The sequence below is a fragment of the Sander vitreus genome, chromosome 17, assembly GCF_031162955.1.
Source record: "Sander vitreus isolate 19-12246 chromosome 17, sanVit1, whole genome shotgun sequence".
Lineage (NCBI taxonomy): Eukaryota > Metazoa > Chordata > Actinopteri > Perciformes > Percidae > Sander > Sander vitreus.
The window spans coordinates 15137785-15165135 of record NC_135871.1 but is presented as its reverse complement, the minus strand read 5'-3'; the positions used below and the strand labels follow the sequence as shown (position 1 = coordinate 15165135).

The following is a 27351-nucleotide window of genomic DNA, read 5'->3' as shown; positions in this document are numbered from 1 at the left end:
GAGCAGAGGCAACCCTACCAGCAACCACACACACACACACACACACACACACACACACACACACACACACACACACACACACACACACACACACACAGTTACAGTTAAATCAGATTATTTCACTTTAATGCAAACACCATTTCAAGTACAACCTGTCAGGTGGGTGGTAAACCAATAAGACAGCTGTTCATCTCTGTGTCAAAGTGAAGAAGTTGGAGAAACAGTGTGTGGGTGAGGTGCAGGATCTGTAAGTCTCCTTCTGTTGGACACACTCCTTTCAGCTGCAGCCAGCAGCAAGTTGAATCCATAGGCTTTATTTAGACCTGAATATTTAGGCCTGGAGACATGAACTCCTGACCCCCCCTTTTAATGAACACAGATCATATGTCAGATGAAGGTTTGAAGCTTCATAAAGAGACAACACCAGTTTTCTTCAACATAATGGTGCACCTCCTGATCTCATCTCCGGTGTTCTCTATGGTTGATGTGAAGCTGACTTTTATCAGGCTGAATAGAGCAGCTTCCAAACATGATTATGTTTACAACCTTTCCCTGTTGTAGATGTTAGCCCCCTCCTCTGCACACACCTCCTCTGCCATATCTTAGAACGACAATCTATTCCCATTAAGTTACCCCAACACTTTCCTTTTTGGGGCCACTGGCATGTATGACGTAATTTGGGGAGAGCTTTCACTTGCAGTGTGTGTGTGTGTGTGTGTGTGTGTGTGTGTGTGTGTGTGTGTGTGTGTGTGTGTGTGTGTGTGTGTGTGTGTGTGTGTGTGTGTTTGATGTGTATGCGTGCGTGTGCGTTCAGGGAAAGCGTCAGTGCGCACCAACACCAACCCGCTTGGCAGCTGTATTCCTTGGCTGTGATTGGGCAAAGGGCGGTGATTCCTTCTGTCACGATTTGGATCGCTCCCACCGGAGGACACCGACCGTCTGAGTCCAGCCGTTACCGAGGTGCTCACCCACAAGAGGAGACGGTGCACACAAGGAGGAGAGACGCATGAGGGTTTCGTCTTAGGGGTTGGACTGACAACTCGGGGTCTGTCCTCCTGTCGGTGTCGGTGAGGAGAGGAGAGGGAGAGGAGAGGAGAGGAGAGGAGAGAAGGGGGTTGGAGCGACCAGCCGCCTTTCTTTTGTCGTGGCTGCGGTAAAAGTCGTTCAAGATGCCGGTGTTTCACACCAAGACCATCGAGAGTATCCTGGAGCCGGTGGCCCAGCAGATCTCCCACCTGGTCATCATGCACGAGGAGGGGGAGGTGGACGGTAAAGCCATCCCAGATCTGACGGTGCCGGTGGCCGCGGTGCAGGCGGCAGTCAGCAACCTTGTGCGGGTGAGTCCCGAGTTCAAACCAGAACCAGGGCGTCAATTCACTAAAAGCCTCAAAGGCAAAGTGTCAGCATCCATATGTATCATCATGACTGGTCTGATTGTAGGCTATAGTTTTTATGTTATCATAAATGATTATAATAGGAGGTCATCACACTGTCCTGCACTGCACATGGGGCAGTAGGCTATAGCCTACATTTATTTTTCTATATGCTATGGCTTCCAGATAGATTTATTGCAATCCAATCTCGATCTTTGTTAGCCATGATAGCATAAAATTATATATAATACAGCCACACACCCAGCTAAAGCTCATGCGTTTTTTACGAGCTCCTGCAGTGTCAAACTCTGCCCCGATTGGTGATCAGATGGCCGCTGAGCTCAATGAAGTTTGTGGGGCGGAAGGAACGAGTGCTTGATTGAATTTACAGGATCTCTCTCTCTCTCTCTCTCTCTCTCTCTCCTTCTCTCTCACACACACACACACACACACACACACACACACACACACTGTGATCAGTATAGAGGGAACCGTCACTTGTGCCATACTTCATTAAACTGAGTTAGATTATTGCAGAATTTGCAGTTTATAGAACAATGAATTTTGAAAACTCAGCCCATTCATAAAAACCTCCATAGAGAATAGATACACTCTGTGGTCATTTATCAGACTCCCATCTCTTCCCTTCATAGTAACTCCTACACTTTCCTCCCTGTTCTCTCTTTTCCCAACTCCTTTGACCTCTCCACTTTACACGTCCCAGTGAGTCTAAATTGTCATTTTGTGTAGAAAGAGGCAAGCTTCAGTCAGACAATGATGTCTCTTCTGTATGCACTGACTGGAAAAATCAATATGGGCCACATCATTAATGCCAATCCGGTCATTGTTATTGATGCAGGGGTGACCAGGCTTCACTCACTCAGGAGAACTCAGTAGCAGACGGACACTCACTCTATTCCGCTTCACAGTAATAGTATGAAAATAAGCTGGTTTCATGTTCATTTGAGCCTGAATGTATCTCATAGTGTGCAAGGTCACACTTGGTGGAGCAGACTTGATCAGGATGTCACAGAAACTGTAATGCAGGTTGTGTACTTTGTCAAACTTTAAACAGGCGTTGTCTACTTCTTTGTTGGGCATCTTGACAGTTGTATTTTGCTCTCCCGTTTGAGTGTTTTTATTGTATTTCGCTGCATATTACTGAAGCACATCACCATAATGCTGCTCTTCTGGCCATGGCTCCTCTGTACTTGTTTTCGCTATTGGACAAAAAGACATTTTGAAATAAAGTTTGAAATTGTTATTTTGATATCATACTGGTATGCAGGGGACCATGTTCTCTCATCTGGAAAGGACTAAACTGTTGGCTAAATCCAAAAATATACAGTATTGGCTAAATGCATTTTATGATATTACTCAGCATGTGTAAGAATAACTGAAGGATTTTTAAGTATAAACAACAATAGCATCCACTTGTAGAGCTGCATTCCTCACAGTTTAGAGTTGGGAAACTCCCGGCATTTTTAAACAAGGAAATTCAACAAGATACATTTACTGTAAGCCTTCAGATATATTGATCATATTTTTGCAGTGTTTGTGAACATTCATTTATACACCACTGCCACACATGACAAGTTCAGTGTTGAGTAGGTGAATCTGTGTTGTTTTGAAGACAAAAACATTAGGATTCTGCAAATCCATAGGAAGGTTATTAATACTTTGTAAAGTCAGTGTCCACCTTCACTGACTTCAATGACTGCCACATGGAAACTATGTTATTGGATCTGAAGGTTTGTTGAATTGTTCTTTATAATAATTTACAGTGAATAAAGCATCTTTAATTGTTCTAATAGTTGTCATGTCAAAGTTTTTTTTTAAGATTATTTTTTTGGGGCTTTTCCCTTTATTCAAAAGTGGATAGATATGAAAGGGGGAGAGAGAGATGGGGGATGACAGGCAGCAAAGGGCAGCAGGTCAGATTCAAACCCTGCGCCGCTGCAGGACTCAGCCAACATGGGGTGAATGTTGTTACTGGGTGAGCTAGAGGCCGGCCCGTCATGTCAAAGTTTTGAATAGTTCACACATAAGGCTGCTGCTTCCCTTTGCAAGGACACAAAAGATCATTTTGATAAATATCTCATTAACTGAGATGAATAAAAAAGGCTATTCAGTTTGAACTCAAACACAATGAAAAATCCTCCTGTTACGCAATACCATCCAGCTGCACCGAGTCTTCAATATCTCATTGCTACCGGGCACTCCTCTCCATCTCTCTCTTTTTCTCAGCTTGTCCTTTTTTGACAGCCATTCGTTGACTCGATTCAGTTGATCCATGCAGACAGTGAGCAGAAGGAGGCTAATAGCAGCCTCAGGCATGTCGCTGGGTCTCAGATGATGGAGATGCCAGGCCATAGAGAGAGATAAGGGCTGAGGACACAGTTGGAAGGTGTTGGACAGAGGAAAATGCTGTTAAGAGGGAGGAATCAAAAGATTAACACAATAGATGAAAAGTAGGATGCAATAAAAAGTATAACATGCCCTATCCTCAGATCCTGTTTTTTCCTAGCGTTTACTCTTGTATTTTGTACTCTGCATAACAACACAGCTACATGCCTACATACGCAGTTGAAGAAGAAATGATGAGTAGTTGTGTAGTCCACTGATAGAGGAGTGAGAGTTAAGAAGTGGGTGACAAGAAGGTGTTGAAAGAAAGCACAAAAGGTCCTTGAAAACAGAGCTTGTAAAATCAGCACTGGTTGGTTGCTGGGTAGATAAACTGAATTGGATGTAAAAGATACCTAAAGCTGAAATACACATACACTTCTGAGCACATGCTCTTTATTTTAGAAAGCTGAATCATTCCTACACTTGCGCAGTTTGAGCTTAGATATAACACAGTATACCGCTACATGCCAGCATCACCACAAAAGTCCCACTGCACACTGATACAATTACACTGTTAACTTCGTCCAGGGTGGGCTGGATGTGGGGGGTACTTAAAATCTAGGTCACTGAGACACTTACCCACACATAAGATGGTGTCAGTCTCTGTCAGAGGTTGTGCGTGGGTTGATTCGACTAAAGATCTGAAGGATGCTGTTGGTGTATTTGGTTGAAAGTGTGAGCTTGCTAAAGTTGTGCTGCTGACAGAGAGCTGCCTCAGTAGTGTTTGAGAAGTATCGTCTCCTGAAGGAGTCAACATAGATCCTGAGTATGTCTGGGGGAGGGGGAGGAAGGAATAAATAGATTTACCGTTAAGTGAAGTAGCCACTCTCTGGAGAGAGAAAGAGAGAGGAGGGAAGAGCGAGAGGAGGGATGCGAGGAGCGAGATTGTCGACTGAAACTGTCGAACAGCGTAATGCAGAATGAGGAAAGAAGAAGAGGGATGGAGAGAGGAGTAGGAATAGCCACTTTCAGTCTGACACCGGCACCCTGTGAGGGAGGGAATGTGTCTCTGGCGTCTTCAGACCAGACTCTGCCAAGCCTCATAGTCCACCCTCCCACCTACACACACACACACACACACACACACACACACACACACACACACACACACACACACACACACACACACACACACACACACACACACACACACACACATATAAACACATACACAAACACACACACCCCAACTGTCCTCAGCCTGCTGTAAATATGAGCCATCTCTTCTTGTTCATTAGCAGACCCAGGATGAGTCTTAGTCCCCTCTGCTTCTCAGTTTGCCTTAAATCTACTCCTGGCTTATATTAAATTGCAGAATTATATAATATTTTTATTGTGTTATCAAGCGCTGAAATGGTTTGTTGAAAAATTGGTTTGTTGATTGACAGAATGTTGATTACGGTAATTCCATCTTGCTAATCAATAATGTAATTTACGATCAAATAAGTAATTTAAGTCAGAGAATCATCCACCAACTCTGTAGTTCCTCTCAGCTCCACAGTGTTTTAGCATCTTTCAGCTCATTGTGTTGGTTTTACGTATGACCCACAACTTTGTTGTTTTTGTTCACTCTCACAGCTCTCATCGGCTTTGTTTCCAGCAGTAGCAGGCAACTGTACACTACCTGCTCAGCACCAAAATGCAGAAAGACAAAGTTAGCGACTAGCTGGTGAACATATTCAAGCATTTAGTAGCTGAAGATCCAGATATGTCCCCCTGCAGTTGGTGGAGACCAAAATAGAGCTATAAAGAGAGTGAATATGGGAGTGACATTAGTCAGATGGGCACAACCACAACTCCAAATGAATGCTAATGTTGCTCCATGTCTTCTGTATGTGTTAATTGGCAACTATTTGCTAACATGTTAGCTATAACAACTTTACAAGGCTATAATATGTCAAATGTGTGTCAAATCTTTATCTTGTTCTGCGCTAAGTGGCTAAGTATGCCTCACATATGTGTTTGCAAGGAGGAAAGACAGAGGAGAACGGCATGCAACTAACTTTGAACATCAGTTGTAATTTCATGGTCATTGTCCAAGACATTCTCTAATAAAATTATTATTATTCATTACTTACAGGAGTTGACTTTTGCCATTATTCTTTGATTGGACTGGACTGTTAGGTTCCATGTAATATGAAATTATTAGAAAAGAGAGTATGAAAGCTGAACCCACATCAGAGCTGATGCCTGTGGATCTGAGTTCAGACTAACTGTATTGTGTCAGCTTTGAGTGACAGCTGTCTGTTTACTGCTGAATTGGTCAGTGTGTCCAGCAAACCACTTAAATTCTCATTAATTATGTATTGAATAATCAATTCCATGCTTTGCTGCTTACAGGAAACTCACACAGGTCTTTGATCTTTCACTTAACGTGACTATCTGAAGGGTTTCATCAGTGTGCGCTCTACTTGTAGAGCTGCATTCCTCACAGTTTAGAGTTGGGAAACTCCCGGCATTTTTAAACAAGGAAATTCAACAAGATACATTTACTGTAAGCCTTCAGATATATTGATCATATTTTTGCAGTGTTTGTGAACATTCATTTATACACCACTGCCACACATGACAGGTTCAGTGTTGTGTAGGTGAATCTGTGTTGTTTTGAACAACAACTCATGAGTCTCTGGAGCCAGAAAGTCTACTTTATGTAACAGACTTTCATGACGCAGCAGCAAGAGACTGATGTTATCATCTCACTGTACAGTAATTGCAGTAATTGCAAGTGTGTCAGTGTGTGGTTGCATGTGTTTGTGTGTGTTGTAGGATGTGTTTCACAGACATGTAGTTTTTTTAGCCAGCTGCATCACCATATGAACATGGGCCTAGCCGGAGGAAAAAATCAATACTCACAGTTACGACTGTCAAGTTCGATTTGTTCATTAAAAAAAAGAGAGCATATACATTTACCGACTATCACTTGTGCCTGACTTAATGTGGAAAATGATTACACTCCAAACATTTTCTACATTGTTGATGTTGTACTGATGACTACAGACCTCCAGTAGAGCAGCATAAACATCTCACGCCTCATGTAGAATAACAGACGTCCGACTCAACCAGAGCCCGAGCTGCCTGCCCTCGAAGCTTGAAAGATATGACATGCACGCATGGTTGAAATAGGTGTGAATTGATACACACCCGTTCACCCTTCAGGCTATTAATAGTGCTTACTTGAATAGTATTTCCTGTCTTGCTGCAGCTTATGATAATAAAATAAATGGTTGATCTGTGTGTGTGTGTGTGTGTGTGTGTGTGTGTGTGTGTGTGTGTGTGTGTGTGTGTGTGTGTGTGTGTGTGTGTGTGTGTGTGTGTGTGTGTGTGTTTGGTGTTTTGCAGGTGGGGAAGGAGACTGTTCAAACCACAGAGGACCAGGTGATGAAGAGAGACATGCCTCCTGCATTCATTAAGTAAGTCTGTCTTTAAAGCATTGTGCAAGAAAAAGCACTGCTCTTGTTTCTTTGTATAACTCCCTCTGTCCCTCTCTCACCCACAGTCACTCACAGAAATACACAGTGACAAATTTATGGAAATTATCCACTTTATCTCACAGAGAACTTGTTGAAAAGAGGATTCCAGACGATTTAATGTCAGGAAATATGGCTGAGCTCCCAGCTGCAACAAAGAGCCACTTCTGAGGCCGAGCCCGGGCGACTGTCCGGCTCTCTGCATCCAGATCGCTGAGAGGCTGTTTGTTGCTTTCCAGCTTGCATCCAAAGAGCTGACATGAACTCTGGGTGCCAGCTGAGAGCCGCTATTCAGCAATCCTGGGGCATAGGCATCTGGCTGTGTTTGCTTGCCTGTATGTGTTGCATTTGTGTGTACGTTTATCCTATTACTGTGCATTTGATATAATTGAATTTTCAATTTGTTCTCGTCATGATTTTCGTTTGATTTCGTCGTTTTAAGAAAAGGGTCCAGCAGATCCACACACTGCCCTCTCAGGCCCACTTGCACATACACCATAAATCTCACTCACGGGGCTTAGAAAGGGGCGTGTGGGAATGTGAACCAGCCTAAATATAGATGAACCAGCAGCCATTGATACCCTGACCAATGGGGGTCAGAAAGAGGAGGGACTTGGCTTTATTCAACTGCTCTTAAAATCTATATTTCAGGTTAAGCTCATCATTAATCTCTGATAGGCAATTCAAGTTAGAAAATGAAAGTCCTAAACTTTGACCATTATAGCATTGTAAATGAGAAATTGGTAGATTTAACTGAATTAAGGCTGACATGATTGCAAAAAACTAAATCCAAGATTTATTACAGGGCATCAACGCTTTGTCTTTGCTTTTTTATATCGATGAGACAAACTTTCAAATGCAGAACTAAACAGAAAAATCTCTTCAAATTTGGTGCACTTTGTGCTCACCTCGTAACCATCTCTTGTTACCAGGAGAGCAGCTTCTTTAAGCGAGTGGCATATGGTTTTCTTTTCTAGACATGAGATCTGATCTTTTTGATTTACAAGGCAATACATTCCTATGATTGGTAAAGTATATGCTGATCGTCTTAAGCCAGCTGTGTATTTTCAGGGTGGAGAACTCGAGCTCTAAGCTCGTCCAGGCGGCTCAGATGCTAAAGGCAGATCCATACTCTGTTCCTGCGCGAGATTACTTGATCGATGGATCCAGAGGGATACTGTCTGGAACGTCTGACCTGCTCCTCACCTTTGACGAGGCAGAGGTGTGTGTGTGTGTGTGTGTGTGTGTGTGTGTGTGTGTGTGTGTTTGCCTCCTCATATCCATGTATGTGACCTGAGAATCACTCTTACTTCAGAGGTGTGGTATCTTTCAGGGAAATAAAGCTTTATATAGCTGCACAGAGAAAGGAGGAACTCAGCTTTGAGCAAGTCTGTAATGGAGCCTCAAATGCAGCCAGATCTAATTACTGAGATCAAATGACTTCCCTGTATCATAACTCAGGATGTGTATTTGTGTGTGAGGATATGTACCAGTCTGCATGTGTGTGTGTGTGTGTGTGTGTGTGTGTGTGTGTGTGTGTGTGTGTGTGTGTGTGTGTGTCTGATAAGTGAAATCACATTGGGCACGGGATAATGCTCACCATGGCTCATCACTAGCCTCATTTTTGAAAGAGCAACTTTTCACAGTCACAAGACGAACATCATAAGACTTTACACACACCAACACACCCACACACACACCCACACACACACACACACACACACACACACACACACACACACACACACACACACACACAAAGAACAGGATAACTTCAACGCTGTCTAAAAACAGCTCATGCACAGATTGACTTTTGTTCTCTTACTGTAATAAAGAAGTTTGTGTATAATCATCAGCCGTTGTTTTTTGATCTGCTTGTGATTATGTCTATGTTATCTAATAGGTGCGTAAGATAATTCGTGTGTGTAAAGGTATCCTAGAGTATCTGACAGTAGCTGAGGTGGTGGAGACCATGGAGGACCTCATCACTTACACCAAGAACCTGGGACCAGGTCAGCAGGAGCTTTCTTTCTTTTCTTTTCTTTTCGGACAAAAGAAACATTTTGAAGGAAAGGAAATTGTCTACAATTTTCGGTCATTTCATAGACCAAATGATACTTATCACAAATGCATGACACTATAGTTTGCACTTGTGGCTCTGTTTTACAATGGCCACCAATAAAACATTAACAGTGCAATGAACCTTTGTGTTAGCGTAATCTAAGACACATTTGCCATAATGAAAACTAAACTACTGACTGTTCTCTGACACTAAGATGCTGTGATTAAAGATCTGATATTTTCACTGGCAGGAGAGCAGCACCATAAACAGGCTATTTATCATCAGAGGTAGAAGGTCAATTGTGTTGTCAGAGCACGGTGGCATAATGAGCTGGAGGAAATCTGATGCCAAGGGTTTCTCACACTTGACTGATGCTGTGATTGTACGAGATCAGTCGTTCATGAAGTAATGATCTGTTTGGATGTGTTGGAGCTACTCAGTTAGTGAATATGCTGGAGGATGCCCTCAGCCTCTGATCATTCAAGCTTAGTGAACACTGTGATGCTAACGCTAACAAACCGAAGGTCAGGACTATTTGCTGCATTCTACCTGCTGGTTGGTTTGATTATGGTGACCTCTAACTTTCACAGAACAATATATCTCCCCCAAAAAATCCCCATTTTTTTGTTTCTTCCCCTCAGGGATGACCAAAATGTCAAAGATGATTGAGGAGAGGCAGCAGGAGCTGACGCACCAAGAACACCGACAGATGCTAGTCAACTCCATGAACACTGTTAAAGAGCTGCTGCCTGTTCTTATATCAGGTTTGTGCGACTTTGTGTGTTTGTGTGTGTGTGTGTGTGTGTGTGTGTGTGTGTGTGTGTGTGTGTGTGTGTGTGTGTGTGTGTGTGCAAACGACATTGCAGGTCACTGAGCATCCAACAGTTGTTATAGCAACACTGATAATTACAGTCATTAGTTGCTGGGGATGTCAGACTACACACACTTCGCCCACTAGCTGCTCTGCTAGCGTCTCTCATACTGTATACTGCACCAGCAAAGAAGAGAAACACTCAATGTAGATGTAATGTCAAAACTGTTGCGCTTGCAAAATCACGAACCACTTTGCAACATAAAGTTGCTATAATCAATATTTTCTACTGTTTTGAAAGGGTTCAATGGTAGTGATGAACCTGCAGATAATTATCATCTGACTCTGCAGACCCCTCCCCTATTTTACCATCTTTCAGGTCATTGTTTTTGTTTTCAATTTACTGTTTTGGTTCACTCTCACCGTTCTCACCAGTGTGGTTTATGAAAAAGATCTGACAAACCCACTGTATGCTACATGCAGCACCAGAAAGACTAAGTTAGCAACTAAATGGTGAACATAGTGCAGCATTTAGCAGCTAAAGAGACAGATATTTCACTCAGGAGAGGTGGAGTTTGCCATATCAACTTAAAAGTGTATTTTAAGTATAAATATAAGTATTTTATATTTATGTATAAAAGTGTATGTTGTTTCCGCTGCCTCCAAGTGGCCAAAAATTAAGCTAATACAGCTTTAAAGCCACTAGAATTTAAAGGATTGGAGCAAGTTACATTATTCTGATAGTAGTTTTTGTTTGTTGAATATTTTCTGGTGAAAACTCGTGCAGTGTTTTGGGGTTTGCCACAGCGTCTTTTTTAAACTACACTATTAGTGGGGGATTTTCAATACTCATGTTTCTGTCCTCAGCTATAAAGATTTTTGTCGCAACCAAGAGCAGTCGAGGTGCCGGCGTTGAGGAGGCAGAGAGGAACAGAAGGTTTACTTTTGAAAAGATGAGCGCTGAAATCAACGAGATCATAAGAGTCTTGCAGCTCACCACGTGGGATGAAGACGCCTGGGCCAATAAGGTATGACCTGTGCTGCACATTTGAACTCTGATTTTCGTCATTTTATAACCTAAATCCCCACAACTACTTTAAAAGATCCCCACATACTTAAATCAGATAATCACTTTTGATTTGGAGAGCCTGTTTGCACACATATAGCCACACACTCTATTCACACATCGCTCTGTGCTGCAGAGAGCAACTACAAAAAAATTCACTCTCTCTATCTGTCTCCACTTTTTCTTTTTGCTCGGTAGTATAACTCCTGGTTTTTCTTTTTCTTTTCTTTCTTTACCTTCCTCCTCCATTCTTTTCCTCACTGTAGAAGGTAAGCCTGTTTCTCTCCCCCTCTGCAGTTTCCAGCATGCAAGTGTGCCTGTGTGAAAGAGTGAAGGAAATGTGTCCTCATGCTTACATATGTATCTGTCATGCTGGTATTTAACAGTTAGTGTGTCATGTGTTTTAGTCCACTGACTGTTAGCTGATGTGATCTATATTGTCACTATATTGTTATATGTGCATCTGTTTGTCTCTAGATGTCCATTTTAGTCAAATGGCTTGAAACAGATGCCAGTTGTAAGATTGTAATAATAACAGCTTCAGACATTCAATCCATGTTCAATCATGGTATTTTCCTTCTCGTGCTGCTAATGTTTACTGTGTGATGGAGCTGTCAGTAGCACAATAATATACTGTTTTGGGGCAGAATATACTCTCTTGGAAATGTTTATTTGGGCACATCAGTTAGAGACTGTGCCACAAGATAATTTACTGGTAAAGTCAAGATCTGTTTCATCAGTCTGACATGTAACCCTGCATGTTTCTCTGCACACAGCTACCTCAGACAATGATCTGTCTGTTTGTGTTTTTTTGTGTGTTTGCTGCTGACATACCGCATACTGAGCTGTGTATGAGCTGTGATAAGCACTTACTGTCAGTGTGTGGGGGAACCACCGGCACACGATGACTGTCCTCCACTCAGGTCATGAATTATAGAAATAAGCTGGTTGGTGTCCAGACACATCTATAATAGATGGGTTGTATTGAACGCTTCCACTTAAACGGTTCATTCGCCTCTGAGCTGGAAAAAGGCTTTTTATCCTCTCCACTGTTATGAAGCAAAGAGTTCCCCTTTAATGTTTCATTTCTATCTTTTTCATAAGTAATTCTAATTTTTTATTATTTTTTAACAGTTGATCTCTACACATAATTTCTGAAAATGCAACATAACGACTTTTGTTGTTACAAATGAAGGTTAATAAATCATCTATTACTAAGTTTGTATATAACAGATAATAAATAGCATTAATAAAAGTAACTTTTGGGGTTGCCAGGTTAAGAGACTACAGTTAAGTACATGTTATTGTTAACTGTTTATTAATGACATACATGTGATGATAAATGTCTGTAATTCATCAATAATTACATATTTCTTACATACAAACAAACATTTTTGGGATCCTTTACTTTAAAGTAAAAAGCTGATTGGATATTTTGTATTTTTCTTATTGTAGACAAATCCCACAAAATGATCAAAACTAACAATGAATTGTTCCTATTAACAAGTATTACTGTAGCCAAAGCCTGATAAAGTATAAACATTGAAGCTTAACACCAGCACTGTAATTTATGTTGATTCAATCACATCATGTTATTTTATACCCACTGCTGTTTTGACAGAGCTATATTCAAAATGCTGCGTTTTCTCTTACCCTTACCCTCAGGATATGGAGGCTTTGAAGAGATCTCTGGCTTTGATCGAGTCAAAGATGGCACAAGCTAAAAGCTGGCTTAAAGACCCCCATGGACAACCAGGTAACTGGATTTTCCATGCTTTCTGCTAAAACACTCAATCAGATTTTTAGATGTTTTTGCACAATGTGATCCTGTGGTGTGTCGTCGTCCCCAGGAGACCCTGGTGAGGTTGCCCTGCGTGTGATACTGGATGAAGCTGGTAAGGTGGGAGAGTTGTGTGCTGGGAAGGAGAGGAAAGACATACTGGCAACCACTAAGGCTCTGGGACAAATGACTGACCAGATTGCAGATCTACGAGCCAGGTAGTGTGGTCGTAGAGATATGTGAGTTAATGTTTGTATGCATGTTGTAGTCTTGTGTTAGCTGTGTGTGTTTTTCTTTCATGACAGAGGCCAGGGCCCGACCCCAGGGTGTGTGCAGCGTGCAGGCCAGTGCTCGCAGGGCTTAGACTTGTTATTTGGCAAAGTGGACAGTGCTGCTCGCAGATTGGAGGCTCTAATCAATGCTAAACAGGCCATTGCCAGGAGGCTGGACGCTGCGCAGGTCAGATACAACAACAACACAGTTATCCATGACAACCCTCTCCCCAGTGAATAATACCTATTCCTCTATTTATACTATTTCTGTTTCTTTTGTTCAACAACAATTTAAGTCATAAGCTAATGTGAATAAGAGCTATCGTGAAATGCTTAAAATAAACAATATTTAATGAACTTTTCCCATCCTTGAAGACATCCTTATGTTGCTTATTTCATTAGATGAGAATTAAGCCATATATGTGCATTTTTAGGCCTGGCTGACTGATCCTAACGGCGGTCCTGAGGGAGAGGAGAACATCAGAGCACTGCTAGCAGAGGCCAAGCGCATCGCCAGTCTATGTGAAGACCCCAAAGAGAGGGATGACATCTTGCGCTCCATCAGTGAGATTGCAGGCCTCACCGCCAGACTTGTGGAGCTACGTAAACAGTACGCGTTCCTTCTTTGGACACATGCACGACCAATGATGTTTCGTGACTTCATGTAATTCTTAGACGCTCTCTTTCTAGGCTAAAACTACAACCTCATGCCACCATTAGGCGGCATATTTTACCTGCCTGGAAAATATGTTGTTGCTTGTCAACCCTGGGCGTCAGTCCTACAATAAGGTTTCTCTTTAAATATGTTGTGAAACAGGTGGGGCTATGGTATTTATGTGGAGGGTTAGTAACAGTTTAAAACTTAATTCAAGAACCTAAAGGAAAATACCACTCATTTCAAGGTTCCTGCCACTGAATTTCATATTTGAAATACATTTCAGATGCAGTCTGATTGCCAGTTTGTTTGTCATGTTTATTCTTCTGGCCTTACATGTGTCAATAGTAATTAAACTCACGATATATTTCCTTGAACTGTTATGTCTTTATTTGTGGCTACACAAGACAAAAAGTAATGTTGACAAAAACAGATGAAAAAGTGGCATCAGCCTTTGACTGTATTTTCCTTTAAGGTGGTGTCTAACAGGGTTATGGTAAGACATTTGGTGGGTTTGAAGACCATATTTAATGGTGAATTTCTACACTTCATAGCTTTAACACCTTTTTGTTTCCCCCTCACATCTCTCTATCTGTTACTGTCTCAGGGGTAAAGGTGACAGCCCGGAGGCCCGTGCATTGGCTAAGCAGATTGGGGCGGCACTGCTGACTCTGCAGTCCAAAACCAACCGTGCCGTGGCCAACATGAGACCTGCCAAACCTGCTGTCACCTTGGAGGGCAAGATGGAGCAGGCCCTCCGCTGGGCGAACAACCCCGGAGTAGACGACAGAGGAGTAGGTGAGCGGGGTTGGATGACAGCTCTTGGGATCTATATATGATGTAGTAGTTCTAAAATAAACGCTCTGACCTTCCATGCCTTTTGTCAGTCTGTGTGGATGTGTCAAGTAAGTAGTTATGGGACCCTGAAAGATGTGAGGTGTTTGTGGTCCATGAGGGGGACGCAAAGTGTGTCATTTTCAACATTTCTGAATATGGTACAGAAATGACTGATGCCGTTTTCTTAAATGCCCACAGTGAATCACTGAATGAATGAATAACTTAACATAGTCATTTAGGAAGCATTGTTTTAATGCTTTGTCAGATGCCTGTTGCTGTATCCATGTTTGGTCATTTGATTGTTTTCTATTTCCTCCCATGCTTCCCTATGGGGGCAGAGTGTGAGATACTACAGTGGAACACAGGTACCTGCCCACTATATGTTTTCTTAGAGGATAAGACCAAACACTACAGATAATAATCACATAATGACTTCTTAGAAATGTTATGACCTCTTCTCTAATTTACAAGATAAGATATATAAACCACCAGTCATTTCTCACCCCTTGCATTCCTAGTACTTATTAGATCACGTAAGCAACAAATACAAAATTACTGTGCTGCAATTTAGAGAAGCCTAAATGTCTAAATAAGGTCTTGTAATTGTTCTGTTGTTAATTGTTGTTGTTGTTGTTGTTGTATCTGGGTTTTTATTTTTATAGGAAATATTGTGTATCCATATGTGATGTGAAAATGACCTCTCTCCCCAGGTCAGGCAGCAATAAGAGGAATGGTTGGAGAAGGGAGGAGACTGGCAGGAGGCCTGTTGGGCCCGTATCGGCAGGATATGGTTGGGCGCTGCGACCGAACAGAGACTCTTATGACATCTTTGGCGGACATGGCCGGCAGGGGCGAGGCTGAGGCTCCTCACGCACGAGCTACAGCCGCACAACTGCAGGACAGCCTCAAGGTAGCTCAACGGTCTCACAAACACACACATTCATTTATGAATGAATCACGCCACTGTCATTACAAACCTACTCTGTGCAGGCAAACATTGTTCAAACGCACAGAGGTTATTTTAAGTGATAGTGCAGATCACAAAGTTTCCAAATATACCAAATATGTCAGGCTAAATTTTGGGGAAATGTAAATAAAATGATGCACAAGACATCTAGAATATTTCCATTCGATCGAATGGTGCAGCCATAAAAAAAACATGGAGTCCTGTATGTATGATGCATGGGTGATCATTATAATTCAAAGTATTGGTGCAGAGCTCCACCTAGTGGACTCATGTAACACTCTCTGCTTCTACTAGGACCTGAGGCAGCACATGCAGGAGGTGATGACACAGGAAGTATCTGATGTTTTCAGTGACACCACCACCCCTATCAAACTGCTGGCTGTGGCTGCAACTGCTCCCCCCGATGCCCCCAACAGAGAGGAGGTCAGTAACGTACAACAATCTGTGCTGCTCCATCCGGTTATGTGTGTAAAAAATGGAAACCGAATGAAAGCGGATGGCTATGTCTGTAGTCTTCATAACCAGCATTAATATTTGTTGTAGGTTTTTGAAGAGCGTGCAGGGAACTTTGAGGCCCACGCAGGTCGGCTGGGGGCTACTGCAGAGAAGGCTGCTGCTGTGGGAACAGGCAATAAGAGTACAGTAGAGGGGATACATGCTGCTGTGAAACATGCCAGGGAGCTCACACCACAGGTGCTAATGTTTGTTTTTAGGCGTCCCTGATTTGCACCATTGCATACACTGGTTAAAACATGTAGCTGTCAGAGTCTGTCTAAACAGTCTGGCATGTTTGTTGATGTCCAGGTGACCTCTGCTGCACGGATCTTGTTGAAGAATCCAGGAAACAAAGCAGCATACGAGCACTTTGACACCATGAAGAACCAGTGGATTGACAATGTTGAGAGACTTACTGGTGAGAAGTTTCTTTCTAGTTGCAGATCAAGTTCTTGTTGATCTCAACACATACATTCCAAATGACATTAACAAATTGTGTGTGTGTGTGTGTGTGTGTGTGTGTGTGTGTGTGTGTGGCCTCAGGTCTGGTGGACGAGGCCATCGACACCAAATCTCTGTTAGATGCTTCTGAGGAGGCTATAAAAAAAGACATCGATAAGTGCCGAGTTGCCATGGCGAATGTTCAGCCCCAAATGCTTGTTGCCGGGGCAACAAGCATAGCAAGACGAGCTAATCGGGTCCTGTTGGTGGCTAAGAGGGAGGTGGAGAACTCTGAAGATCCACGGTTCAGAGACACAGTGAAACACGCGTCAGACATCCTCTCCCACACCATCTCACCCATGGTGATGGACGCTAAAGCTGTGGCTGGGAACATACAAGATAAAGGTACAGGAATACACTATGCAAACACATGTTCAAAATACTGTATGACAGGTTCATTCACTTCATTGTCTCTCTTTATGCTCCACCTTCTCCTCCACAGCTCTGCAAAAGGCCTATTTGGACTCGTGTCTGAGGATCCTGGCTGCAGTTGGAAAAGTTAGAGAAGCTTTCCAACCTCAGGAGCCTGACTTCCCTCCTCCACCACCTGACCTGGACCAACTCCATGTACGCACATTCAAACACATATTTCATATTATCCACAGTAAACCTTCCTACCACCACTTACTAAAAATGAATGCATTAATACAGATGGGGAAAGTAATTGTTTTTCAGCTTTGGTAGCAGTGATCTTGATCTGCCAACTGCTCCAGTGGAGCTGCTCAGTGTCCAACAGCAGAAAACTTGTTAGAGTGGGCCCTCAGGTGTAATTGTAAATGTAAAGTTGGGTGTTGCAAAGTGCATACTCACTTAAATTCATGTGGAAGATTAAATGAAAGGTTAAGACTGAATAAAACATAAACAAATACAGTCAGGGCCATAAATATTGGGACATCGACACAATTCTAATCTTTTTGGCTCTATACACCACAATGGAGTTGAAATGAAACGAACAAGATGTGCTTTAACCGCAGACTTTCAGCTTTAATTTGAGGGTATTTACATCCAAATCAGGTGAACGGTGTAGGAATTACAACAGTTTCTATATGTGCCTCCCACTTTTTAATGGACCAAAAGTAATGGGACAATTGGCTGCTCAGCTGTTCCATGGCCAGGTGTGTGTTATTCCCTCATTATCCCATTTACAAGGAGCAGATAAAAGGTCCAGAGTTCATTTCAAGTGTGCTATTTGCATTTGGAATCTGTTGCTGTCAACTCTCAATATGAGATCCAAAGAGCTGTCACTATCAGTGAAGCAAGCCATCATTAGGCTGAAAAATCTAAACAAACCCATCAGAGAGATAGCAAAAACATTAGGTGTGGCCAAATCAACTGTTTAGAACATTCTTAAAAAGAAAGAACGCACCGGTGAGCTCAGCAACACCAAAAGACCCGGAAGACCCCGGAAAACAACTGTGGTGGATGACCGAAGAATACTTTCCCTGGTGAAGAAAACACCCTTCACAACAGTTGGCCAGATCAAGAACACTCTCCAGGAGGTAGGTGTATGTGTGTCAAAGTCAACAATCAAGAGAAGACTTCACCAGAGTGAATACAGAGGGTTCACTACAAGATGTGAACCATTGGTGAGCCTCAAAAACAGGAAGGCCAGATTAGAGTTTGCCAAACAACATCTAAAAAAGCCTTCACATTTCTGGAACAACATCCTATGGACAGATGAGACAAAGATCAACTTGTACCAGAGTGATGGGAAGAGAAGAGTATGGAGAAGGAAAGGAACTGCTCATGATCCAAAGCATACCACCTCATCAGTGAAGTATGGTGGTGGTAGTGTCATGGCGTGGGCATGTATGGCTGCCAATGGAACTGGTTCTCTTGTATTTATTGATGATGTGACTGCTGACAAAAGCAGCAGGATGAATTCTGAAGTGTTTCGGGCAATATTATCTGCTCATATTCAGCCAAATGCTTCAGAACTCCTAAGACGGCGCTTCACAGTGCAGATGGACAATGATCCGAAGCATACTGCGAAAGCAATCAAAGAGTTTTTTAAGGGAAAGAAGTGGAATGTTATGCAATGGCCAAGTCAATCACCTGACCTGAATCCGATTGAGCATGCATTTCACTTGCTGAAGACAAAACTGAAGGGAAAATGCCCCAAGAACAAGCAGGAACTGAAGACAGTTGCAGTAGAGGCCTGGCAGAGCATCACCAGGGATGAAACCCAGCGTCTGGTGATGTCTATGCGTTCCAGACTTCAGGCTGTAATTGAATGCAAAGGATTTGCAACCAAGTATTAAAAAGTGAAAGTTTGATTTATGATTGTTAATCTGTCCCATTACTTTTGGTCCCTTAAAAAGTGGGAGGCACATATACAAACTGTAATTCCTACACCGTTCACCTGATTTGGATGTAAATACCCTCAAATTAAAGCTGAAAGTCTGCAGTTAAAGCACATCTTGTTCGTTTCATTTCAACTCCATTGTGGTGGTGTATAGAGCCAAAAAGATTAGAATTGTGTCGATGTCCCAATATTTATGGACCTGACTGTACCTCATCCTCAGGCCTGTTTTACCTAGTAACAAACACCCTTTAAAGGCCCTGAATATCTCTCAATCAGCTTTTTACTGTGAGTAATTGGGTCTCACATGAATGCCATATTTTCTGCTAAATTAAGAACAGTTTGGGTCATTTTACTGTCAGTCTAAAAATATTTACATTTAAGCAATCAGAAGTATTGCAAAAAAGCAATATTGGGACAAACAGTATAGCCTAGGAGATTATAACAAAACCAAAATGGTATCACATGTTTAAAGAGTAACTTAACAACTACTAGAAATCGTATCTTGCTGACTTCCAGTGCTTTAACTCCTCACCTTGCTGCAGTGATGTACTGCTGTACTCCATGACCTCATGACATCACTGTCGCGTGTTTTTACAAGTGCAACAGAGCACAATTACATGTTAGTCAGAGGTGAAGCAGGCCTGAAACGTTCAACCAGAGAGGGCAGCAAACTCTGCTTTTACTCTGTAAGCCCCAGTGTGTAGAAGTTTAATGTCTTTATTGATACGACTGGATGGTACAAAAGTCACATCCCCCTTTGTTCCTGATCTACATATGTATCAGTAAGATATGTGTGTCTATATGTGTATTTTCCAGGTTAGTGATGAGCAGGCACCACCCAAGCCCCCCCTGCCAGAGGGTGAGGTGCCCCCGCCTCGGCCCCCTCCTCCAGAGGAGAAGGATGAGGAGTTCCCAGAGCAGAAGGCCGGAGAGGTGCTCAGCGAACCCATGATGGTGGCAGCCAGACAGCTGCACGATGAGGCACGCAAGTGGTCAAGCAAGGTCAGTTCACACAAACACAGAAATCTACAGTTTGCATATCCACCCCATCAAATGCGTTTAATTTCAAAATCAGTAGCATACATACATTTCTAAGCTATCTGGTTAATGATATCCTTATGTCATGTTAATAGACATGACTTCAGGGATTGAACTTTTTCTCTCTGTTGGCTATAATGCACTTGTCCGATGAAGTGCCTTCTCATCTCACTGTGAATATCCTGAAATCAAGTTTTTCCTAAAATCATGTTGATGATGGAATATGGAGATCAGTGGCTCAAATCCAATTTCAGAGGGAAAAATGGAAACTGTCATCTGTTCAAGGTGTTGGCATTTAAGGTTGTTAATGGCTTACACGTACACACTTATGTGCACAAAGTAAATATAACAAAACTAGTCATTTGTGGAGGGTCAATCCTTCCTCGAGAGACCAAGCACACTATATATTTGAAGTAGACTTTGTATTCTTTGCACTCTTATCCCTGTTGGGGTCTATGTTCTGTATGTGTGTCCAATTGTTTTTGTTTAGAGAAACTGTGTAAATAACCCTTTATTATCTTTGTGAAGCTCATAACCGTTTTACCCTCTATAGCTTTCCTGACATCAACATCTTTTTAATGCTATGCATCAGAGGTGTCTTTGGAAACCAGGCACAAAATATTTCTTATCTTTTATGGCATTGCACCACACTCAGTTTCCCAGCACACTGCTAGACTCCTAAATACACTAGAAGGATGCCAACCACTGTATTTGGCTACAGTTGTGTGCTTTTGCAAATGCTTTACAAACTGTCAACTTAGCCATTGCCTCAGATAAGGCATGTCATCCACCTGCTACCTGCCCAAACCAGCTCCTCTTTCCTTTTTTTTCTATCTTTGCTTGTGCGTGCAGTTTCACCTCCCCTCTCTCTGCTTCTTCTGTATTCGCTCCTCTTCCCTCCTGTACATCTCCTGTCCTCTGTTCTTCCATCCAGTGCCTCTCATACTGTACTAAATGCTTCCTTTTCCCATGCTTCCTTCCCTCCTACCATCCCTGGCTTCCTCCTTCCCCTTCTTCTCCACATTTTTCCCATCTCCTCCTCCCTCCTTTTTTGCCTCCCTCCCTTGCCTTCCCATCCCAATTGATCTACCAACCACCACCAACAATCCCCCCCCCCGTGCCCGCCCAGCCTGAGGATGAGGAGGCAGTAGAGGAGAGAGAGGTAGATGATGAAGATGAGTTTACTGATGGTGAGGATGACTATGAGCCAGAACTGCTGATGATGCCCTCCAACCAGCCTGTCAATCAACCCATTCTGGCAGCTGCCCAGTCTCTCCACCAGGAGGCGCGCAAGTGGTCCAGCAAGGTCTGCGCACGCACATGCACATGAGTGCACACACAACCAGATGTGGGTCAGTTTGGTATTTGTAAATGGCTCCCAGTGTTTTGAGCTGCTGAGTGGATCATACAGCTGTTTGACCCCACAGACACAGACATCCACACATGCAAACAGATATATGTACCACACAAGGAAAGCCCTGCAGGACAAATGAACACCCTTTGGAGTACTAGCCATGGTACTAGCTGACAGTCACTGTGGCTGTGCAAACCATGAGCTCTGCATCTGCCACTACCATGGAAACTTCCAACCAGCTGTGGCTGTTGTTGCAACGCACTCAGGCATGGTTGACACACGGTTCTGCTGACGCCACGCTAAGATTGTACTATTAATCAATCAATCAATAAATCAGTTTCATCACCATTTATTTGTCACATGAAATCATATAAGGTACAATTCCAGTGAAATGTGATCCCTTATGTGTATGTAATCTTTCCTTTAGGCAGGGTAGAGCACTGCCTATTGTATGTTCAGCCGACGAACCACTCTTTTCCGTACCAGACAGTGATGTTCCCTGTCAGGATGCTCTCAATGTTGCAGGAGTAGAAATTCCTCAGTATTTGAGTGGATACCAGGAATTTCCTCAGGCATCTGAGGTGAAACAATCTCTGCCTTGCCTTTCTCACCAATGAGTCAGTATGTACTGCCCTCGGTGATGTGAACACCAAGGTACCTAAAGCTTTCCTACTTCTCCACGAGGACCTGTTGATATTAGGGGAGGCTTAGTTCCTTCCCTGATTCTTTCCAAAGTCATATGATCTCTTTAGTCTAGCTGACATTCATGAGTAGGTTGTTATCCTGATACTAGCGGGTCCAGGGTGCGAACTACGGGGGAGCTAGGTGGAAGGGGGGGGTGTCTCTAAACGTATTAAAGGTGTGTCATTTTGACGTGCAATTTCAGTTTTGTGTAATGTGATCATCGTGGATTATTATGTGTAAAATTGCAAAAATATTCATTCATGCATGACGGCGATTTAAACATAATTCACTTCAATAAAGATAACTATACATGCTATTCTTGTCATGAGCATCAAGGTGTGGGGCGGCACTTCAGTGCAAATTCAACTCATGTTTAGTACATGTTAAAGGTACTCTAAGCAATGTTGGGTGATGTCACTTCTTGTTGACGTTCAAAGTATTGTCAAACAAAATGGAGGCTAACTTGCCCCTCCCTCCTCCTCATCCCGTCCCCCCCCCCTCCCTTCCGCACACTAACCCCCCAACCCCCAAATCCTTCTTGTCAGTTATTGGCTGGAACACTGTTTGTTATGGTTCGTGGTGCAGGTTGGCGCAGTTTGTTTTTGTTGCCGTTTGTGGAGCCTGGGCTGTCTACAGAGACCGCAGTGTGTTCAGGGGACAGGCAGCTCGCGGATAGTGAGGAGATGTTTGCTGTATGTGACAAAAATGTTGTAGCCTAAAAAATGCGTGACATCGCTTAGAGCACCTTTAACTCAAAGATTCGTAGAAAAAATATAAACGTTTGCGCGCCAATTAATGGCCTCCAAGTCCTTGAAATCCATTCTGCAGTTAGCATCATATAGCCATGGCAAAAAGAAAACAAGGCAGTTTAATTGATTTTACTAAGAAATTGTGTAGCGATGACGTTAATAGCATGACCAATTCACCTGCTGCAATCCCTGTTGGCACACCTCCCGCCGGGGTGACAACGTAAGAAGAGGCTGCAGAAATAATGTCCTCGTTGGTAAATGATGGTGGTAACAGCTCGTCAGAGGCTGGTCACCATCCTGACCTCTCTTGCTCCTCTCTCCCATTAAATTGGAACAGCCAGCAGTGGAGAGACTGGAAGAGCCCATATACATGGCTGTTTGTTAACCCTTGTGTCGTCTTTAACCCTTGAGAGAGATTATTGATTGATGGAATAGCTGACAGTATAACGCCTTTGCATCTTGAGCAAAGTCACACTTGGCCATTGGCTGCATCCTTTGGTTTTATTCAGAATAGATGCAAGTAAGTCTGCATGTTTTTCACTTCAGCTTTTCACATTTTAATAGCAACGTTCTTGTTTATTTTCAGGCTGGAGGCAATTTCAGGTGCAACTCCCAATACACTTTTGTTTGCAGAGTAAAGTTGAAGCTCAAATGGAACATGTTAGAGGCCGTTTCCACTGCAGGGAGAACACAAACTAAAACCTAAGTATTGCTCCTCCAAAAGGCCTCAGGCAATACTGTAACTACAGTCTGCACACACTGTGGACACACAGCACTTTGTTCAAATGTTAACACGCTGCTGGCAAAAAGGTTAAGGATGGAAGCTTGGGGTGAATCGCTTAGGCCTAATTGAACGGAGGAATTATGGTATTCTTCGGTAGACTGAGTAACTTTAACCGTTGTTCATGTGAAATCTCAAAGACAGCCTGATGCTTTGTTTATAGACTATTTGTGGGTGGCTGTTTGAACAACAATTCCTGTCGATAAAGTATAATAGGGTGAATCCTCTATCCCTACACTTGTAGCTGTTATGTATCTTTGTAAGTTATTACAAGTCATAAGTCACAAGCGCAGGACCCCCCCCCCCCCCACCGCCCCCCTGGTGGAAAAAAAAAAAAAGCGGGCTCCCCCAAAGGCCACGGTATAGTTCGAACACTGAGCAGGTCCTATATTTCTTTAAGGTAGGCCTTTTTTATTGTTGTCTGTCATCAGACCCACCACAGCTGCGTCATCATCAAACCTGATGATGGTGTTGGCGTTGAAAGTGGCTGTGTGTGTAGAGGGAGTACAGCAGGGGACTCAAAACGCAGCCCTGGGGTGCTCTCAGGGTGAAAGAGGTGTGTCCGCCCACTATCACCACCTGGGGTCTGTCTGTCAGGTCAATTCAAGTCAAGGATGTGTGCTATGACAGGCCATGGCGTCTTCTGTTGATCGGTTGGGATGAATGGATGAATCAAGAAAATAATCCGCAGTATAAATCCATAATTGAAAGAAGCAGTAATTTGAGAGGCGACCAGAGGAACCCAAACTCTCCAAATCGGCAACAAGTAAGCAGCAGTTAGAAGTATAAACCTTCAGAGCTGTAAAATAAAAACTAGTAATCCTGTGTCCTTTGAACATTTAAGAGAAGATCTGGATTAACTCGGGTCAAAGTCCTTTTGGAGTCACAGAAACCAATAAGCAATTTGACAATAATATATTTTAAATGTTCCATTCGACAAATAGCCTATACACCGTCTTCAAATCAACAGCTTTAATCTCTTCAACTAATAGCTGGAGGCAAAGGAGGGACTGTCTCAGTTTTTCACAATCCACTGCTCTCATCTTCTTTTTTATCTAAATTATGTTCAGACAAACAAAACACAAGAACAAACCAGAAAAAACCCAGAATTGGTAAAGGTTGAGGAATGTTGGAATGGAGAGGTTGTTTGTTACACCACCTGGCTTCACAAGTCCCTCCATTATGTTTATAATTAGGTAAAGTGGTTAAAAGGAGGAGCCAGGCACTCTGTCTTGCTGTTACTGCTGTTGTCAGCCACTTGTTGTCTGGCCAACCTGTGAATGACAGTCTCCCAAAGACTTTTGGGTGATGTAGTTTTGACGTTAGACTGCCTGCTTGCCGGATATGATCACCAGCGTCTGCTTCTTAGCCTCAGGGTGCGTCAACACTGTGAACATCACCTCATGGGTACTAACCTCATGTTGACTGTGATGTTAAGGGAGACGGTGAGGACCTCAACACTGTTTCCCCCCAAAACTACGGATATAAATTTGAGAATTATCTTAATCTATGAGGGTTGAAGAATATGTGCTAACTTGCACGGACACTGCATGCAGCTTTCCATTTGTAAATGTAGTGCCTGTTTTGCTTTTGTCATTAAACTCATTCATACAAAGCACCAGCATTCATTTATTGTTTGATAACACAATTTTCAGTGTCCTACGATCCTATGATTATGATCAGAAAAATGTGCGGATATATGACTCATACAAGATGTTTCTATTGCATTCTCATCATCTCTTATCCAAAGCCATGCTCCTCTCCAGTATCTTGCTCACAGCTCTTACTGCTTCCTCCTCTACCCCCTCTCTGCTCTTCACAGGGTAACGACATCATAGCAGCAGCCAAGCGGATGGCTCTGCTAATGGCAGAAATGTCTCGGCTGGTGCGTGGTGGAAGCGGGAACAAGCGAGCACTTATTCAGTGTGCTAAGGACATCGCCAAGGCCTCAGATGAGGTGACAAGACTGGCTAAAGAAGTGGCCAAGCAGTGCACTGACAGACGCATCAGAACTAACCTGCTGCAGGTAAGGACATACTCGTACAAACACATGCTGAAAAGCCCTTGTCCTATAAATTACATGTTTTTCTCCTTCCAAAGGTGTGTGAACGAATCCCTACCATCAGTACTCAGCTGAAGATCCTCTCTACTGTCAAAGCCACCATGCTGGGACGAACAAACATTAGTGAAGAGGAGTCAGAGCAGGTAAACTCCTAAAATTGCACATGATACCGAGTACCACTTCAATAACAGCGCTCTCTTTCTGCCCAAAATTTAAATAGTGATAGATAACTGAAGTAACACTGAATTTTATAATGAGCCCAAGTCAATCAGAGACTGGTCCGGTGGATCAGTGCATGCCTAAAAGCTAATTATTTTGTAAAAGTACAAAATCAAAATACTAGTACAGTACAAGTACCTGAGTACAGTACTTGAGTAAATGTCTTCTCTCTGATAACTTGTGATAACTCTCTGTTAATATTGTCCCATCTCTGGTGTTATTAATTTTTTTATCCAAATGTTTCCCTGACCAGGCCACAGATATGTTGGTCCATAATGCCCAGAATCTGATGCAGTCAGTAAAGGAGACCGTCAGAGAAGCAGAAGCAGCCTCCATCAAGATCCGCACTGATGCAGGATGCACCCTTCGCTGGGTGCGCAAAACCCCCTGGTACCAATAAACAAACCTGGTCACTGAAAAAGTAACACTTTTAACTTGGCAACGATAGCACACACCTCCATTCATGTATGGATTACTGAATGGGCCTACTGGCTACAAAGACACGCAAAGCAACTGCAAAGAGACACAAAATAACTACAAAAAGGGGCAAAACAACAAAACGACACAAAATGACCACAAAGAGACACAAAACGACTACAAAGAGACACAAAATGACCACAAAGAGATCACAAAAAGATGCATAAGGCTATAAAGAAACACAAAATGACCACAAAGAGACACTAAACAAGCACAAAAGACATTAAAACGACACAAAACTATAAAGAGATGTGTAACCACTACAAAACGACCCATGTCTGTGCCCAGGAGCCCATTGTTTCGTAATCCGTCCATGCCTTGAGTAAAAGTAGCAATGTGCATACTCATGAGTAAACATGCACTTCTTGAATAAGGAAACTGATGGTGATGTGGTGCTTACCAGTAACCATTAGATTTGGTACCAAGCAGGTTTCATTTATTGGAGTTCAGCTTTGCTATCCAGTTCTCTTTATCTGTAACTGTGGAATCACGTAGGCTAATCCGAGACAGTTTATAATATATATTTTTGGTATGTTGTGTTACAAGAGTTTATCCAAATCCCAGGTATATATTTTTTGCATGACAATTTTTTCTATTTTCTAAAGGCAAATTATGACATTAAGATACTTATCTCCTAGAGGGTTTACTCTTATTCTTTCTTTTTTTTTCAGTGAGTTTCTTATTGTCAATTGTATATACAGTAATTATGTTTAATGGACAACACTCAGCTAGGAGCTTTATACACTGAGTTAGACACTAAAGTGTAAAGTCTTGTGTGAGCTGATGAACTCCTCATGTTTACTTTTAGTAATAACACTGTTCTTAACTGAAGATCTATGAATTCAAAGGTGATACAACATCACTGCTGTCCGGTGATGTTCATACTTGAAGAACTAAAAGGTCTTTTGAATTAAAAGTGTTATAATTTATAGGCAAATTATACAGTTTCAAAAGTGATTGTATAATCTTTTTTAAATGTATGGTTGTCAA

General features: G+C 42.5%; 1 protein-coding gene across 6 annotated transcripts; it reads left to right on the top strand.

Annotated features, from left to right (window-relative positions):
- The first annotated feature begins 832 nt into the window (after positions 1-832).
- LOC144531953 (vinculin-like) lies at positions 833-26479 on the top strand. 6 transcript variants are annotated; one of them, XM_078272344.1, is made up of 23 exons: positions 834-1337; positions 7119-7189; positions 8318-8468; positions 9150-9258; positions 9950-10072; positions 10987-11147; positions 12851-12941; positions 13036-13183; positions 13271-13424; positions 13672-13847; positions 13928-14026; positions 14500-14690; positions 15440-15639; positions 15991-16119; positions 16240-16389; positions 16501-16609; positions 16735-17037; positions 17135-17259; positions 19814-19999; positions 21165-21341; positions 25426-25629; positions 25704-25808; positions 26138-26479. In XM_078272344.1, the coding sequence occupies exons 1-23, from the start codon at positions 1170-1172 to the stop codon at positions 26282-26284; spliced, it is 3477 nt and encodes a 1158-aa protein (XP_078128470.1). In that variant the 5' UTR covers positions 834-1169; the 3' UTR covers positions 26285-26479. The 6 variants fall into 6 exon arrangements, with proteins under 6 accessions (XP_078128471.1, XP_078128470.1, XP_078128472.1 ...); XM_078272349.1 differs by lacking the exon at positions 834-1337 and adding an exon at positions 7333-7581; XM_078272345.1 differs by lacking the exon at positions 13928-14026 and having other exon boundaries at positions 833-1337.
- Positions 26480-27351: the final 872 nt, after the last annotated feature.

Bases quoted from the DNA above. Each gene is read 5' to 3' on its own strand.
- LOC144531953 (XM_078272344.1), top strand. From the start codon at position 1,170: ATGCCGGTGTTTCACACCAAGACCATCGAGAGTATCCTGGAGCCGGTG. The intron at 7,190-8,317 runs GTAAGTCTGTCT...GTGTATTTTCAG, and splicing joins ATGCCTCCTGCATTCATTAA to GGTGGAGAACTCGAGCTCTA. The intron at 10,073-10,986 runs GTTTGTGCGACT...TTCTGTCCTCAG, and splicing joins GCTGCCTGTTCTTATATCAG to CTATAAAGATTTTTGTCGCA.